Below are 17,209 nucleotides of genomic sequence, written 5' to 3' on the forward strand. Positions count from 1 at the left end.
AGTCGTTCGCGATGGTTCAGTGGAGATGCGTTATCGCCAACGGCCACTAGATGGAGTAGACTCTCGTGTCCAGCTACACTGGGGAGTTTGTACCTCGCCTGCGAGGAGACTCCGACAGACAGGCTTGACGTAGGTTAGCTGGTGAGAGATGGGGGGGGGGGGGGGGGGGGGAGGGGCCGCTGAACAGTCATTTCCTGTGCAAGAGAGCTGGTGGGGGGGAGGGAGGGGACAGGGGGAGGGTCTTCTGAGCCTGCAGTGCAGTAGATCTCAGAAAATGTTTCTCTTCACCCCAGAATTCCAAAATTTCCTAGGAGAGATGGGATAGGGAAGAGAATTCCAGACTTGTGTGTTTCCCTTTTGTGGCCAAGGGAAGATTCCGGTCAGAAGTTCATCTAAATGTGCAGGAGGACGATGCTTGGGGGTTCTTGGTCTCTCCCCTGCCCCGCTTTAAAAACATAATCTCAGAATGAAATTAGGGCCAGGAGAGGTAGAACTAACTTCACGAGATTAGAGACCTTTGGAGGGAGGATACTGAGGTACAAAACAGGTGGAAACAAGGATCAAGTGGGCTTTTTGTGTGTTTGTTTTTGTGAAAATCAGTCCTTTGGTTTCTGGAGTCAGAATTTTGGCCACCTGGTAGATGATTCAGTATTCTGCTATGGTATTTTTCCTTATTTAGTGTGCATAGCTTTTTCTCACTTTCCTTTTTGGTTGGATTTGAGAAAGTTATTTCATATGCAAAACACAGCAGTCAATGAGTGTTGCTAAAATGATTTGTGTTTCCAGGAAGGCAAGGCTGTTCTTGAGCAATGTAACAGCAGAGGATGCTGTTATGGGACAGCCACCAGAGAAATGAGGGACCTTGGGACTCCTAGAGTTAGGTCTCAGCTGTTGGGGAGAGGAGAGCTGAGCCCAGAACATTCTGGGGCTAGGATGTGATGCGGGAGGATTCGACAAGGCTGTCATTTTTCAGACCCTGCTACTGTGTCCTTAGTAGGTTATGACAAAGCTAAGGTTGCTGAGCTGCTGTTGGCAACTGAACGCTTAGGTTACCTAAGATCTCTAGGCTTAATGAAATAATCATGCTTTCTGTGTAAAGAACAAAGTGACAAAAGTAAGTTTTCCTTTCTTATTCTCCTGCTCTGTGTATCTGTGCCCCTCCTTCTCTTTCTAAATCTGATTTCATTACCTTGAAATGCATGAAAAGTCTTTGATAAAATGACATAAATAAGAAGCAATTAATTTGGGATTTGTGATAATTCAAGCAGGGGCTGGGCTGTAGTTACCCTCGCATTATTGGAGAAACGGGTCTTCAAAGCAAATTAATAGTATAAAAAGATCCCAGAGGAAATACTTAGGAGAACATAATATTTTTCAGGGTTTTGGTGATATCCAATTGAACATCTACAATTGATGACTGAATTCATTCTTTCATTGAATCAATAAAAAGAGGACTATCAGGATTCCAACCTGGAAAGCCTTGCATTAGTCCAATCCAAGCAATAGCTCATTAATATTCTGGAAAGCTTGAGGTTATGTCCCTGCTTTGTCCTGAGAATCAAGGATGTGAATCAAACAGGGCTGGCAGAGGCAGAGGATGGGACTTTGGGGAGGAGGAGCAAAGAGCTCAAAAGCCCTATCTTCAACTTCAACCTCTGAATATTGTCTTCTTGGAGCTTGCTTCCCCAGGGCAGAGTCTGGAGCCTCCTTTCCCTTACTTGGGAGAGGTACTGCCTTTAGAAAAAGGGAGGATGAAGAGCAGATCTTGTCTTTCATCTGGGCCACTGGGAGTCCTCAAGAGCACAGAGGTGGTCTAGCCCAACCCAGCAGGACTTGGCAACCCCAGATGGCTTTGGGCCAGGAAGTTGGCAATAGTGTTCCTCAACCTCAGACCATGAGAGTTGCCTGGCTCAGCAGTGGTAAAGAGCACTAATCCAGGGCTGGCGCTGTCTTGCTTGGTCCACATCCTGAGTGTCCCTGCCTACCAACGCATATGTAAATTGGGTTAATAATAGCAGCTCTATCTCATAGGGTTGTTGCAGGGATGAAATGTATTGATATTTTTAAGTGCTTGGATACCACTTGGCACATAGTATGTGCTAAATAAATGTTTGTTTAATAAATAACAGTGCTATATGCTGGAATGTGATAACACTTTCGTTTTAAAATAAATAGTTCATGAAGACTTTTGCAAACTACAGCTGGCCTTACCTCCCTTTAAATAATACAAAACAGTTGTTTTAAGGCACACTTATGCAAATAAATGTCCCACATTTTAACAACACAGAGCTTCTATATATGCACTGAGAAATGAAAAGCCCGTGCACCTCACAGAACCTGTTAGTTGCAAGGGAAGAAATTATCTGTTCATGTTTTAAAATGTAAAATAGAATGTTGATTCTTTTCAGGATGTATTATCACTCCCTTAATTCCCAACGACTCCCCGCCATTGTTCGAGCATTAACTCCCACGCCCCTCATTAATTTCTCCTGTAAGTTTTCATTTCAGTTCACTTTTAATATGCAATTGGATTCCTCAGCTTAAAGTCATATGAAGGGAACAGGTTCTAATGTACAACCAGGCTTATTTTTAACTGCATCCAAGAAGCTGAAGTACTATGAAAAAAATCAAGAATGGTACTGCTCCACTATTAGACTGCAGCTCAGACCAAAATAGACTAGCACTGGGCTCTTCACCCCGCCACCAACTATAATTAGCTTGTCTGCCACTAGAAGGGAGAAAAAAAATTGCATACCACTTAAGGTGCTGGTAGAAGGGCCCATTTTTTGTACTCTTGGAGCCCCCTTTGTGGATCAACCACCTGTGTATCGCTGGCATTCATTAAATCATACCCACTGTCGCTTCCCAGGCTAGTCTAGGCTAATATCATTTAACAATGTAAATTGAGTTACAAAAGCTCACATTCAGTTCTTCTTCTGGGAATGCTCTCCCTAACAGCCTTTCCCCAGCCCCACCTGTTTAACAAATGCGATTTGGAACTCTGGAAGTCGCCACAGGGAAGGAGCGATGCCCCACCATATGCCTGCCCCAGGAACAGAGGCAGCCCGAGAGACACAGGGGAACCACCGAGTATCACAAAGAACGAAATCCCAACATACTTTCTTTGCTGTCGATATCCTGATATGTCTAGGAGGGTTTTCCGAGGGAAAGACCGAAAGAGCTTCTGCACCTGCTGTTTCCATGACAACAATCTTTTTTTCTGCGTCTCTGTGAATGCCTGCAGAAACAAACAGGACTTTTAAATGGGTGACGCAGCCTGACATTAGAGGGGAAAACATGCAATTAATAAGGGAAAACATCAGTCTCTGTGGTTGCCTTTTCTTCACCTGTTTTCACCCTGGTCCAAACAGTCGTTTAATTTGGGAGCCACCTGTGCTGAAGATTCAAATTATTTGGCATTGGAGGCACCTGGTAAGGTCCATGCATTAAAATGTTGACAACCCTCATTTTTGGTTGCGTTTCTGGCAGATCTGTACATCTTCCCCTCTTCCGACTTCTCTGTGAACTCTACTCATTAACCCAAAATGAATTGCAAAATTGATTGTTGAATACTCTGGCTTTTGCAGACTCCCTGCATTTTCATAATCAATGGAAATTCTAAACCACTCCAAAAATCAATCTGCTTGATGGTGTGTGGTAACCCTGGAATGGTTGGTAGGGCTTCAGAGAATGGAGTAGATGTTCTGCCTTTTAGAGCTTTGCTGAGAAATCTCTAGTTAAGCAGCCTTATGCCCTACAGAAACTCCCAGTGCACCTAAACCTTGGTCATAGTTTAGGAAAATAGGTAGATCTGATGGCCTCTCAAGTCTTTTCTAGTACAATTGGTGTGTAGGGATGTTTTGCCTTCACCCCTGTAACATGTATCTACATCATGTGTCCTTTTCTGTGAAGTCTTTGCACTCACCACAGTCCAATGTCATGAGTTCCCAATGCAGGGTCTCTCAAATCACACCATATTAAATCAGCCAAGGAGATTATTAAATGCAGCTTCCTGGGCCCCTTCCCATATACCAGAACCTCACTAAATAGAGTTGGAGGGTTGTCTAGGGAGGTTGAGTTTGTAGCAAGTACCCTGGTGAATGTTCAGGTACAGCATGCACAATCTAGGACACACGGTCCTAGATGGTGTATGTCCTAGATGGTGAAGACCTCACTTAACATACACCATCAAGTACCTGGAACTGTGGCTTAGAACACATGCTGTGGGGAAGCCACCTGACTTGATTGATTAGCAATAACAATAACAGAGGTAACACTCCCAAGCAGTTTTGTCAATAAGGCATGAAAGCCTTTAAGTAGTAATAAAATATTACTTAGAGTAACAGACTAAATGACAAGTTCCCATAAAGGAAACAGATTCCTTAAATGAAGAAAAAAAGTGACAGCTTAATTTTTTCTTAAGGAAGCATAGTCTTTTAAGGACCTAAACATAGGAGAACTCTGTGGACAAAAGTAAAATGATGTTATTCACATTATGGAAATGTGACTGACGGCTTGCAAACCCCTTCCTCCTGGGTGATCTTAACCAGATGCCATGGGGCATATTCACCAAGGAGGGCTAACCTACCAGAGCCCTCGGTGCCCCACTGGAGTTAGAGGAACATGGCTAAGGATGGTTCTCCTTCATGCTCCTCTCATTTGTAGGTGATGCTCACTGAGTGTCCCATTATACTCACACACACAGAGGCAGGAGTTTCTGATGGATTACTAAAAGGAAGGATTACTAAACTGGTCAACAGTTTATTCAGCCAAATGTTGAGGACACAAGATGCAGTTGTGCTGGTCAAGGTGATTTGGGGAACAGAGTCCAGCTCAGGGGGTCAGAGAAGGGCTCTGGATGCAGATGAGCAGGGCATGAATCCCTTGAAGTTCCTCTACCCAAGACAGTTCCTTCCAGAAACTGAGTGTAGTGATACCTTGCTCAAAGGGTCACTGTGAGAATGAACTGAGAGCACACATGGAACGCACTGAGAATACCTCGAATGTGCTGTTAGTAATGATTCACCACAGGCTGCTCCCAGATGCTATAACCTGCCCTTTGGGGGTGGTCTATACATGTTCTTCACATATGATATTCAACAATGACCTTTAGCCCCGACAGGAGCACAAACCAAACAACTTAAAGGTCTTGAACCTATAATACTGAACTGGTCTGGGGCCAGCCTGAAGGATAATTGGTCTGAGTGTCCGAGTCACTAAGGAGTAAGTGGCCCACCTTATAGATGTCCTTCTAAGGATATTATTATGTATATGATCTCTCCCATGGTGGCAAAAAGCATCCAACAAGATGAGTTGTTTATATCTCAACAGGAACGTCAGCTCACTCACTCACTATTGGGGTGTCAGTCTCTTTTAATTTGGGGTGCAGATAGGAGCCAGTCCCTTGGCAGTGTTGAGTGAGGGTGTGGCTGGGTCTTCTCAGCCAAGAAGCATCAAGTCAGGAAGCCAGAGCTATGTCCTGACTGGCTCCAGGGATTTCTGAAAATTGGTTCCTGTGCCTGCAAAGTAGTACTCCATTATAGGGTGTCTGCTAGTGGCTGTAATGCATGACATCTCACCACAAGCCCCTCCACTGGTTGGGCTGGGGAGCAGCTGCCTCTGGTCTGGCAGGGAAGAGAAGATTCCATACCTACAGGCCATCCAGACACCACCAGTCAGCCAGTTCTGAGTCCCCTGTCCCCGTCAGGCCCAGACCCATAATTCTGTCTGAAGGAAGATGACTGCAATGTGTCCTGTAGTTTATGTGCTGGATGAAAAGTCTCATAAAGGGACAAGAACCCTGGAACCACTTCAGGATAGCAAGGCCAGAAGACTGGAGCTGTAACCAGGAATCAAAGTGCTCTCACAAGTAAAACTTCCCTGTGCTTCCTTTTCTATTCCAGGTAGCTAGAAGGGAGGGCTCCGGGCTTAGTAAACACCTTGCCCTCTCTCAGCCGACTGAGGAACAGCATGCTCTGGCTTTGAGAGGGAGCCAGGTCTCATGAATGCAGCCTAACCTCCCCTGGATGCGGGCTTGCATCTCAACGGGCCTCGCAGGGAGGGTGTGTTCTGACCACACCAAATGACCCCCAGCCATGGAAAATCATTTGGCACTTTTGCACTTTCTCAAACTAAAATAATAACAAAAAGCCTTGAACAACATTTTTCCTTGCAAAGCAGAACACAGGCCCCTCCATCCTGACATGAATCCAGAGTAGTGGACGAGTCATAGGCTCCTTCCTTCCCGCAGAAGAAAGGTCGCTTAGGCAGTCAGCAGAGGAGACCACACAGTGCAGTTTTGCATTGGGTCACTTGGGGCTGCCAGGGGAAAGCAAAATGAGAGTCAGGGTGCCCAGGGAGGGCCTGCAGGACAGCAGGAAAGTGAGAGGCGGCAGGCCGACATTTCGGGGCTGCTGTAGACCAATTAGGAGGCTTGCAGGTTGTTCTACAGAGGCAGCTGGAGGACTCATTATTTTTGTCTCAGGGCTCAGCAACAGGAGGTGAGTGGAAGGCACCTCATCTTGGCATATCTTGAAGTCTCGGCATTGAGGGTGGGTGTGGGAGAGGAAGCAGTGTTCCGGTTTGCTTTTTCAGAAGTTTAAATCCTCCCCAACCCACCCACGATGTCCTCCTCCCCAAGACAACACAGGGCCCTCCAGACACCACCTCTGCCTGGGCTCTTGTCGCTGCCTTACTGAGCCTGCCCCACAGCAGCCCTGGAGCTGGCCTGTGGCCATCAGCTTGGAGACGGTCCTCTGAGGAAATGCCCAGATTTTGACTCTGGTTAGGTACCGGCACTCCTCTCTGAGCTCCAGGACGTGTGGGGAGGACCTTATCAGGGGCTTTATTGACATGTACGTGATGACCTGTTTTCTATTTGTCTCACCTCACATCATAAGCCACCTAGCTAGGAGGGCGGCCTAGGCTCTCGATAAATTTCTACAGAAAGAATGAGTTGTAAGATCCTCCAGTGTGATCTTGCCTTCTCTTCTTTCTGTCACTTTTTTCGACTCAAAACAAGGGCAGTGACAAGATTAGAAATAGTAAAGGGTTAGTTGGGGCTTGTGGGAGGTGCCTTGTCACTTTCTGAAATACACAAATAAGCCCTTCAGGCTTTGGCAATCATTAGATAGTGCCTGGCTGCTCTGGAGGAACCACTGCAGGGGAAACAAACAAACAAAAAAACATAAACAAAAAACCCCAACAACAACAACAACAACAACAAAAACAAACCAAAATAAACTTTTTTTTTTTTTTTTTTTTAAAGCAAAAATCCCAGCACTTTGAAACAGTTGCATATGCCAGAGAATGGTGTATGTGAGTGAGCTCCCGACCCAGGCAGCTGACAGTGGTGCTCACACTGACAGAGGGCTTTGGCTGGAGTGAAGGTGGCACACAAGAGTTCACGCTGCCCAGAGAAGGCACTGTGAGGATGGAGGTTTCGGGGAGTGGGGAAGGAGTGGCTGGGATGAATCCTGGGGAGACTGGGAACCAGCATATGAGAGCAGGTAGCCTCAGGTCACGGACCTGGCGGAGGGCCACTGAAGAAAAACCTTCCATGGTCCAAGGCCTATGTGGTGGCCTGGAGTGTGGGAAGCATGAGTGGGAAGTGGGGAAGGATCCAGGCCAGGTTGCCATGCTGGGCATTTTCTCCCTTGGGGCCTGCTGGGCTCCTGCCAAGCAGAGGTGAGGAAGCTCAGGGACTGTTTAACCACCAAAATCCTGTGAAAAAAGACCTGACCACGTAGGTTCTCTGGTTCCAAGTTTTCTGTAGCCTAGACCTTGTTTCTGTAACTCTTTGTGCATGGACATGTATGACCAAGGAACCACTGGATGCTGGGATCTGAGGCCCAACTCCTGCTCCCTATGTGCCCACCAGCCCACGCATGCCCAGGAGTCTGCCCAGCTCTGTACATGAAAAATGTGCTCTCACAGTCTGGTAGGCACGGCCTCAGTTGCCTCAGCCCTCCTTCCAAAGGACATATGGCACATACAGTTCCTATAAAAAACCACAGTCCAAACAGCCATCTATCCACACACAAACACACATCCATTAATCATTTTGTGTATTTCCTTTTTCCCTCCTCCAGTTTTCCTGCACTAAAAGGCAAAATGTTTCAACACAATATATTAAAAAGACTTAAAAACACCCGGGGCTAGTGGTAGGGCTGTGTCTACCACCCAGACTTGCCCACTCAGGGATTCTTCTGGAGTCAGGAGTCCTCTCAGGCATTCCGCTGACAGCAGAGCTCTGGGTCTGGGTGAATCTTTGGTAACACATAAGCTGTGTCTGGGTTTGAGGCAGCCATAGCCGAGTTCTGCCTGAACTATTATTAATGATCATCCACCCTTTAAAAACAAGTTGTTGGAGACTAAAACAATCATACCACAGAAACTCTGAGAAGCATTTCTAATTTTTAGGACAACAGTTTGATAAAACCAGTCACTACTCACCTCATGAATTAGACACTTGTCTATGAGCTGTAAATAGGAACTTATATTTTCCTCATCAGGTCTGGAGACCAAGAGCTGTGTGCACACTGTGAAGTAAGAAGAGGAAAAAAAGATGACGAGGACAGATTAGGACAACACACATCCCTTCTAGCCTCTGAGATCTGCCTCTGATTTCCTTTCACGACCAAGATTTTGAGAGGTATGTGTGTCTCGGCTTTACATAAGGTTCATAAAAAAAGACCAGGAGGCTCCTCATTCCACGGGAGTCAAAGGCTTGGTCACCGCTGGAGCCCTCGCCCCAAGAAGCCCCTTGGGTTAATTCCAGTCATACCATTCTATATTAAGCCTTCTGCCATCAGCCGGAGACACACACTCTGTGATAGGAAGAACAGCAGGTTCCTGAGCTCAGTCCTTGCAAGTGGCTCTGTATGAGGGGGCTTCAAAGGACTCAAAGTCCTCTGAGGCCATGGGAGAGCAGCCTTCACCATTTTATGAATGAACTGCACCCCTCTTGCCAGGTGGAGAGGCAGTGGTGTTTGTGGAGGAACGAGTCTGGCACCTCTTTTAGGCTGTGAGGCGTGTGGGCGTGCACAGGAGCAGGAAACCTGCCGCTCAGTTGCTGGAGAGTTCTTTTCTCTAAGCGATGCCCACATTCATACACACACAGGTTCACCTCCATGCTCAAGGAAGTGCTGATAAAGACAGAGCCGAGTTGATCTGCAGGTAGAATACACGCGGGCACTGGGCTTCGCATGGTCACATATGGTGGCCACTCTGCCCTCAACCTAGAGGCCACAGGGCTCTGGCTTTGCTGGTGGCATTTTCAAGCCAAGTGGCAGGACAGAAGTAGCCAGAGAGCAAGGGTATCTGGCACTCAAGCAGATCAAGATTGGAAGCTGGGCATCATATTTGGTTTCTTCCTCTTTCCAACCAATCTGTTACAGAATTCCATTTATTCCACATCTTTGTACACAGCTTTTCAGTGTAGCGTCATGTATAATAACAAAAATATCTTCATTCATTCATAGGGAGAGACTCTGTTAAATAAACTATGGTTTGTGCATATAGTGCAACAGTATACAACCTTTAAAAAAGAATGCAATGGCGCTATTTTAATTGATAGAAACAGCCAAAGCATTTACTGTTTAAAACTATAACAACAAGTTGCAGAAGAGAAGACCTGTGTGTGTAAAAGTGGATATCCACATGATGACAAAGTTTTTGAAAGGACATCCTTGGACTTTGCAGTGACTGTCTCTTGGGAGGAAGATGTCAGAGCTTGGAAGAGGGGTTGATTTTCACTTTGCCTCATTTTAATTTGAGCATGAGTTTGGTTTATAACTTTATACACAGTAGTTAAAATGTAAACAGAAGCAGAACCACAGAAGTGTCGTAACATGAGGGCTGAGCCCACCATTGACCTCCTCGCAGGGATGGGGTGCTGGACCACATGTGCAGGGCAGCCGCCACCCATGGGAGGTGAGGAGATCAAGGACTTGCCCTAGCCCTCGAGCCCCGAGGGAAGCCAGGAGTCCTCTCCTGAACCACATTTCTATGAATTTGTCTTTTTTAAAGAACTTGCCCGGGTGGGGGATGTTCCTATTGCAACTACATGGCTCAGGTGTCCATATCTATCAGTGAAAACTTGGTTCTTTAAAATGGTCTGAGATATAGGACAATAAAGGGAAAAAATGGTTTTTCCTTTCAAAAGGAAAAGAATGCTATTTCCACATTTAAAAAAAATAATCGAGATTTCCTGCAAAGCATTCCATCACACACAGATTATTCTAATGTTGGACATTTTCAGGGACGTGGACATAAGGGTCTGAGCCCTGGGAAAGGCAGAGGATTGTCTGAGCAGCCTGGGTGCTTACCCAAGGGCGATGCTGTGAATTCCATCCTGCCCCACAGACATGCATGCAGCATGCTCATGGTACACTGCAAGCTGCAGAGACTGATGTCATTCCTCACTTTGTGCACCGCTTACTTATCAGGCACCTGCCAGCAGCCAAGCACTGTGTTACCTGCAGGGTATCCAGTGGCTATGGAAAATGGTCTGGCAGTGGTGCGGATTAATGGGGATATAGTCAAGCAAACAGGCAATTGCCATCCAGTGTGAACTGGCCTAAAACAGAGAGTAAAGGGGCTGTGGGCTCATGTGAGGGATCCCTGACCCAGTCCAGGGGATCAGGTAGCCTTCTTGGCCCAAATGAGGACTCAACTGAGACTTGGAGAATGAGGCAGAACATAGGTGAAGAGAACGGGATGAGGGAAGAAATGTTCTGCTCAGTACAGATGTGCAGGTTATGTACTGCACAAATGAACTCTGAGGTGAGGGCCTGCAATGACGCATCCTTTGGGATAAGATGCTGTTTTGCAATTATCTTTAAAGCTTTATATGGACTAGTAGGGGCCCAGGTCCCTGAAAGAGGGAAAGTATGCACAAAGGCTCAGAAATAAGAGACTACGTAAGTTTCTGAAAACTCGAAGGCATTTCTGTGTGGAAAGAATGGAGGTGGCAAGGGCAGTGGAGGCAGTCAGGAGAGGCTGGTGCCAGGAGAGGCCAGGGGCATGGGGCATTTTCACATGGAAGTCAACCCTGCTCCAACTTCAGCTAATTAGAAGGTGTGGCATAACCAGGTAGGTAGGTGGAGAAGCTGCAGAGTTCCAATCCTAGCCCTCCCTCAGCTGTGTAAGCTGAGGTGGGCTTCTTGGCCTGTGCCTCAGTTTCCTCCTCTGTAAAATGGGGATGTTGGGACGACTGAGCAAGCTGCCCAGGTGAAGTACTGACAACCACCTGGTACATAGTAAATGCTAAAGAACCAACCACAAGCTCTTAGCACGAGAGCATCTTGTACAGGGGATCAAGCCTGAAGGAAGAATGTAAACACAGCCCCTGGAGAAGGCGAACAAAATAGTTCTGTGCTGAGAGCTCCCCCAATCACGGCCCCTCTGCAATGCTTCCGGAAGCGAGGGACAGTCTCCATGGGCTGGGCATTCTTTTTGCAGGGAGCACTCTGGGCTCTGGACTCAGGTGTCAGTGCCCTGCCGCTTTCCTCTCCTCTCCTCTCCTCTCCAGTCACTATGACTGTGGAGAGCGGACCTGCTGCCAAGTGGTTTGTTCCTGAAGCCAGCTTTTTCAGGGTCCATCCCACCTTCCTCCCGCAGGGTCCCAGGTCCAACGGGCTCCAATGGGAATGCCGACACAGTGTGCCCCGCTGAGAGGCAGGAGTTCCATCCCGATGGGACGACCCCAGCCACACTTCCCTATCTGGAAGACGGAGTTCCCGCCATCTACTTGGATGGGCAGTTTACCCAACACCCGGGAGGCCCCTCAGGAGCCTCTGTCTCTGCTTAGTGCTATCAGAGAATACCTTTCCCCATGACGCGTGTGAACTGCCCAGGCAGGTCCCCCTCCGGCAGGGGCGCGACAGCCAGCTCCCCATCACAGCTGCTGAGCTGGTGCGGCTGGAGCCCTCCGCTGGCCCCGGCGGAGGCGCTGGCGGCCACTGTGCTGTCTTTGCAGTCGGGGCTCTGGCTCTCGGGGCCCATCAGGGAGGGCTGGTGTTGGGCTGGGGGCTCCCGGCGGCGTGCCTCCGGGGTGGCGCTGGGGGAGCTATAGGCCTTGATGGGGGTCAGGATCATCTGGTGCAGTTCCTGGAGGGGGATGCGCAGGCTGCCCCCCTCGATGATGTCCTGGACAACCGGGGGAGAAGACTTCTGTTAGGATCTGGGCGAGTGCCACCTGCATACCTGCCCCCCCGGCCCTGAGCTGTTCTCAGGACTCACAGCAGCTGACCCCTTCCTCAGTATGATCCTCAGAAAAGTTTCCACTTTTATTTCATCATTCTAACATTAATTAGTCCAGGTAGAAAATTAGGAAAATACAGATTTGTGTAGTGAGAAAAATATGCACCACCTGAAAATCCCACATCTACAAATGCCCACTGCTTCTCCTGCCTTCAACACCTTTCCATAAAGTGCATTTCTTGTTTTACATTCACACCTTATAGAATTCGTATAACAAAGCTGGGTCATAGGTGGCTTTGTGTCTTGTGTAAGCCTTGTTCCAGATAAAGGACTCTGTTCATGCACACCTTCACACAACCTGTGACACAAGCAGCGCAGGGTGGTGACTAAAAACACACTCTGGGGCAAATGCCCAGGTTTGAATTTTGGCACTGCTGTGTGACCTTGTGCAAATGAGTTCACCTCTCTGTCCCTCAGTTTCCCTGAGTACCAAATGAGGATAATAATGGTAGCTGCTTCATTGGGTGATTGTGATGACGTATTTTTACAGCTGCAGGTTATAACCCCTGTGTTGTGTGCTGCTATGTGTTGTGTGCTCCTATGCACCAAGCACCTTGCCAGGTAGAGGGATGGCAGACATGGGGACATGGTGGGAACAGCCTTTAGCATTCCTGCAGGAACTTTACATCCTACCATGAGATAGATCCATGATGCCGGGGGCTGGGTGCAGGCCAGGGCTGCCATGACGGGATTCCTCTGGAGGGAGTGGCACTAGAGGAGGTCCCCAGGAAGAAGCATCCCAGCGTAGAGAGAAGACAAAGGCTCTGAGGTGGGCATGTGTGAGGATGAGCAGCTGGTGGTGCAGGTGGCTGAGGGCGGAGGCATGGAATGAGGTCACAGAGGCCCAAGGGCAGGGGCAGTGATATTAGAAACTACTCTAAATGAGATGGAAAACCAGGGAGGGTTTTCAGGATGGGAGTGACAGTTTTAGAAGGATGATTCTGGAAAACATATGTTTAACATATGTATGATAGACGGTAAGTCATATAGACATGTCTTTCTATGTTGTAAAACAAACTCAGAAAATTCTGCTCGTAGTTGGATAGGCGGGACGTTACTTAGAAGAAGGAAAGTTGACTCTGGGAGGACTGATGGACGGCTCTGGACTGGCCCGGGTGCTTGTGGTGAGGAGGGCGGTGGGAGGCCTGGGCCGTTCCCTGGCATGGTGGGTGGCCAGGACCCTTTGCCACAATGCTGCCTCCCAGTGCTCATGCAATTGAGGCTCTCCCTGGGACCCAGGAAGGACTGCCAGCCAGGGTCTGGATCACTAATGAGGTACTCTATCTTCTGAGAGCCCAGAATAGCAAGGACATAATTTTAAAAGCTTGACACCCGAGTACCCAAACCATTCCTGGGATCCTCTCTTACTGAGAAAAATCGCTCACTGATGTCATGGAATGCAAACATCTAGAACACAATCATTCCTGCACCCAGACCTTTCCAATCAGCTGAGCAGAGAAGGGCAGGCCAAGGGCGCAGCCTTGAACTCAGGTGCTTCAATCCTGGGCAGCCACACCCTGGTGTCAGTGGTGGCCTGCTTTGTTGTTAGGAAGGACAGGAAGTAGAACCTGAATTGTGCCTTTACCTCACTGGGATGAAGGTTTTATGAAGGAAGTGAATTTCCAGTTAGTCACCAGAAGCGTCCCAAACCTGGCCAGAGCTAGTGTCCAGTCTGCATTAAAGGAGGGCCTCAGAGTCTCCTGCTTTCTCTCCATACACAGGGTGGTGGGTGTGTGCTCATCGTTCTAATTCCCAGCTGCCCCAGGACCAGTCCTTCCCAACATCTGGAAGCATCTGGATGCCAGAGTGTGTGTGACTTCCTTGACTGGTGATCTGAGCAGGGCAGGGCACAGAGAGCAAGCAGCTGACTCGCTCAGGAGCACCTATGGCCTCTCCTGACCCAACTGTGTGCCACCTGGGGACTCTGGCCCTCCCTTGGGTCACTGCACCTGCCGACCAGCACCTGTGTTGTGAGGGAACCAAGCTCCTGTCCAGTCCAGTACTGAGCAGAAGGAAGAAAAGAGAGAAGGGGATGTGGTTCCGCAAGGGGGAAATGAGCAAGCTGAGTTGGGGGGCATCACATGTGTCCCCGCCATGCCATCGTGTGTCCCTTAGGTGAGCAAATGCATGCTTGAGACAGTGTCAACTGCCACCAGGCCCTTGCCTGCCCTTGTCACCTGGCAAGAAGGCTTGGTTGAGAGGGGAGGTGATTTTGGTTATGCTCAGAGCTGAACTTCAAACAGGAAACATCCGTGCCCCAAGTTCAAATCTCAGTTTTGTTTTCTACTGGGGCAAGAACACCAAAAAAGGAAAGCATAAACATGATACGTGATGTTGGACACTCTGTAAAATATAACTTCCCAGGGATCACGTGGAGTTTTGTTTTGCCCCCGGACTTGGAATCACTGTCTTAAAGATAACACTTGGCTTACAACCAGTTAGCCAAGCCCTTGTTTATACCAGCATCAGAGGGTGGTGGGCACTGTGACCATCAGGCTGCATTCCTACCTCTTAAGAATGAAGTCCTGAACTCAACACTGAGTACCCACATTGAGAAGCAGAAGGAAAACAGCCGAATGGGACCCAACCTACTAGCACACTCGACTAGCTGTGGGAATTAATTCTCCACATTGACAAGCCCCTATCGATCCTTTATACCAAAAATATCATCCTACATTACAAAGAGGCAAATGAAGCTGTCCAATAACACGTGCCCACTCAAAACTGCTGAGAGGAGGAGTTCATTTGGGAAGCAGATAATGGGGAGTCCGGTCCATGGCAGCAGTCCAATGATTGCTCATTGGACGAGCAGGAAGGAAATTACTGTCCAACCAGCCCAGCTCTGGCCTTTCTTAGGTCTTATAGAAAGGTTAGTTCAGTGCCTTTCCTAAGCATGTGACAATGACAAGGCAGAAAACATCTGGAAAAGAGAGCTTTGGTCAGCCAAAGTGTCCCCAGCACTGATGTGATGTGTCCTTGGGGCTGATGTGATTTGTCCCTGGCCTTATCCTTCCTTTCGTGTGAGAAGAATTTGGACTTCTCACAAAATAGGCCTACTGTGTCTACTTAGATCATTCTCTCTCATCTCTTTTCCTTCATCAATTAGTTGCTGAGCCCTGCATCAGCTGGGAGCTGTTCTGCATTGGGGATATAAAAGCAAAGAAGTCATTGCCCTGAGATGCTCATGGTTCTTGGGACCCATAGAGTATGCTGGTGTCAGGACAGGGAACTGTGGGGTTACTGTGTGTGTCTATGTGTGCTGGTGCTTCAAGAAAAAAGACGAGTAAAGAGCATGAGGGGACAGAAAGGACAGGTGAAAGGTGCCCAGGGATGAAACTGGAGAGCTTTTCCAGGGTGGAACATGCAGCAGCTGGCTAGAAGTTTCAACTATCTGAGTTTCCTTCTCTCACAACAAGCATCTATCTTGTTACCTTAGGAGGTTTGCTGTCAGGACCAGATGCACTGATATGTGTGGAACATTTTTAAAAGTATCAAATGCACTGTGCTACATAACACATTATTATTCTAGAAATACTTATTACCTAATGCTATTAAATGCAACTGCTGTTTCTCTGTAGTAGTTAATGAGAATGGGGTCTCAGATCCAACCTCAAGAACAAGATCTAGAAGAGTCCAAAGAAAAGGTATGGACTTCCAGAGAAGCATTTTTCTCCCTCAAAGGGGAAATAAATGGAACTGAAGTGAGTGTGAGTTTGTGTGTGTACGTGTGTGTGTGTGTGTGCACGCGTGCGTGTTCATGAATGTGTGTTCCTTTCTCCACACCCAGGTTCCACATTCAGAAATGGTTCCATTTCACAATCTGGAAGTCAGCTGGAAAGAATGGATGATGTCTAAAAGCACGTGGAGACATTTTTTCTTATTAAAGATAAATTTTGAAACAAATCAACCCCAGTAACCACTATGATCTTGCTTTTTCCTTTCCTATCAAATAGTTTGAGAAGCCTACAATTCCATACTTGGTGCCTCACTGCACCTCCACAGGGCTGGTGTGTGGGTGTCTGCTTCTGTCTCCTCCCATTCTGCAGTTTTGCTCAACATAGCTGCAGTGACCAGCTGTTGGCCAATTTCAGGGGACAGAGTTTAGTCTCCATTGTATGTGACCCATCTGTGCCACCTGATGGAATCCCTGCTTCAAACGTTCTCCTGTTGCAGTGGGCACAGCTCAGGGCTCACTTTCATATTGGGTGCTTTCATATGGTATGGTATCCCTCAGGGTGTGTCCTCAGCTCTTCTCACTTGACACACGCGTCTGGGGGCACCAACTACCAATACACACAGATGACCCACAACTGGATCATTCAGATCTTGCTGTTTCCTGGACTCTGGACCTGCTCTTCTGGTCACCAACCTGCCATCTCTGTGTCCCACAGGCATCTCAGACTCAGCCCATTCAACTGAACTCCCTCTACCCATTCTAGTAATTCCTCCTTTATTTCTGTCCCCAAATGCCACAACATCCAAGCCAAGACCTCCCAATGATCTCTGAAGGATGCCTCTCATCCTTCTCCACACTCACTGCCTCTGCTGTGGTTCAAGGTCCCATCAAGCCCCTGCCACAGTCTCCTCATGAGTCTCCCAGCAACACAAAGCTCCTAGAAAGGTTTCCCTCCAAACCTGTGCAGCGTGGCCTACTTCATTCCAGGAAGATCTCCCCTTCTGCCTGGGGCATGTCACTGATCACACTGCGCTGTGAGGTCATCCCAATGCACATCCCAGTATATCCACGAGCAGGAACCACCTATCACTCACGGTCAGCCTCCAGTGGATGGGGCAAATCAAGTGCAAGTAGTTGCCTAGTAAGTGTTCAGGAACCGAATGGAAGAGCTCTGGACACAGAGCCCATCTGCGGCAACTACTGATTATGAACTAGCTTCGGGCGGGGTCCCAGCCATCTCCTTAGAAATCTGGGTTCTATGTGAGGTAA

General features: G+C 47.9%; 1 protein-coding gene across 3 annotated transcripts in view; it reads right to left on the reverse strand.

Annotated features, from left to right (window-relative positions):
* Nucleotides 1-17,209, reverse strand: part of SAMD4A (sterile alpha motif domain containing 4A) — a 208,364-nt gene that overhangs the window by 20,292 nt on the left and 170,863 nt on the right. For all 3 annotated transcript variants that reach the window (XM_079121134.1, XM_079121136.1, XM_079121135.1), the window contains 3 exons: nucleotides 11,829-12,150; nucleotides 8,455-8,540; nucleotides 3,120-3,238 (listed from right to left, as the gene is read on the reverse strand). In XM_079121134.1, the coding sequence (XP_078977260.1) occupies nucleotides 3,120-3,238; nucleotides 8,455-8,540; nucleotides 11,829-12,150 (527 nt within the window). The remainder of the gene's footprint in view (nucleotides 1-3,119; nucleotides 3,239-8,454; nucleotides 8,541-11,828; nucleotides 12,151-17,209) is intronic.

This window comes from Sciurus vulgaris (assembly GCF_902686455.1).
Source record: "Sciurus vulgaris genome assembly, chromosome: 2".
NCBI lineage: Eukaryota > Metazoa > Chordata > Mammalia > Rodentia > Sciuridae > Sciurus > Sciurus vulgaris.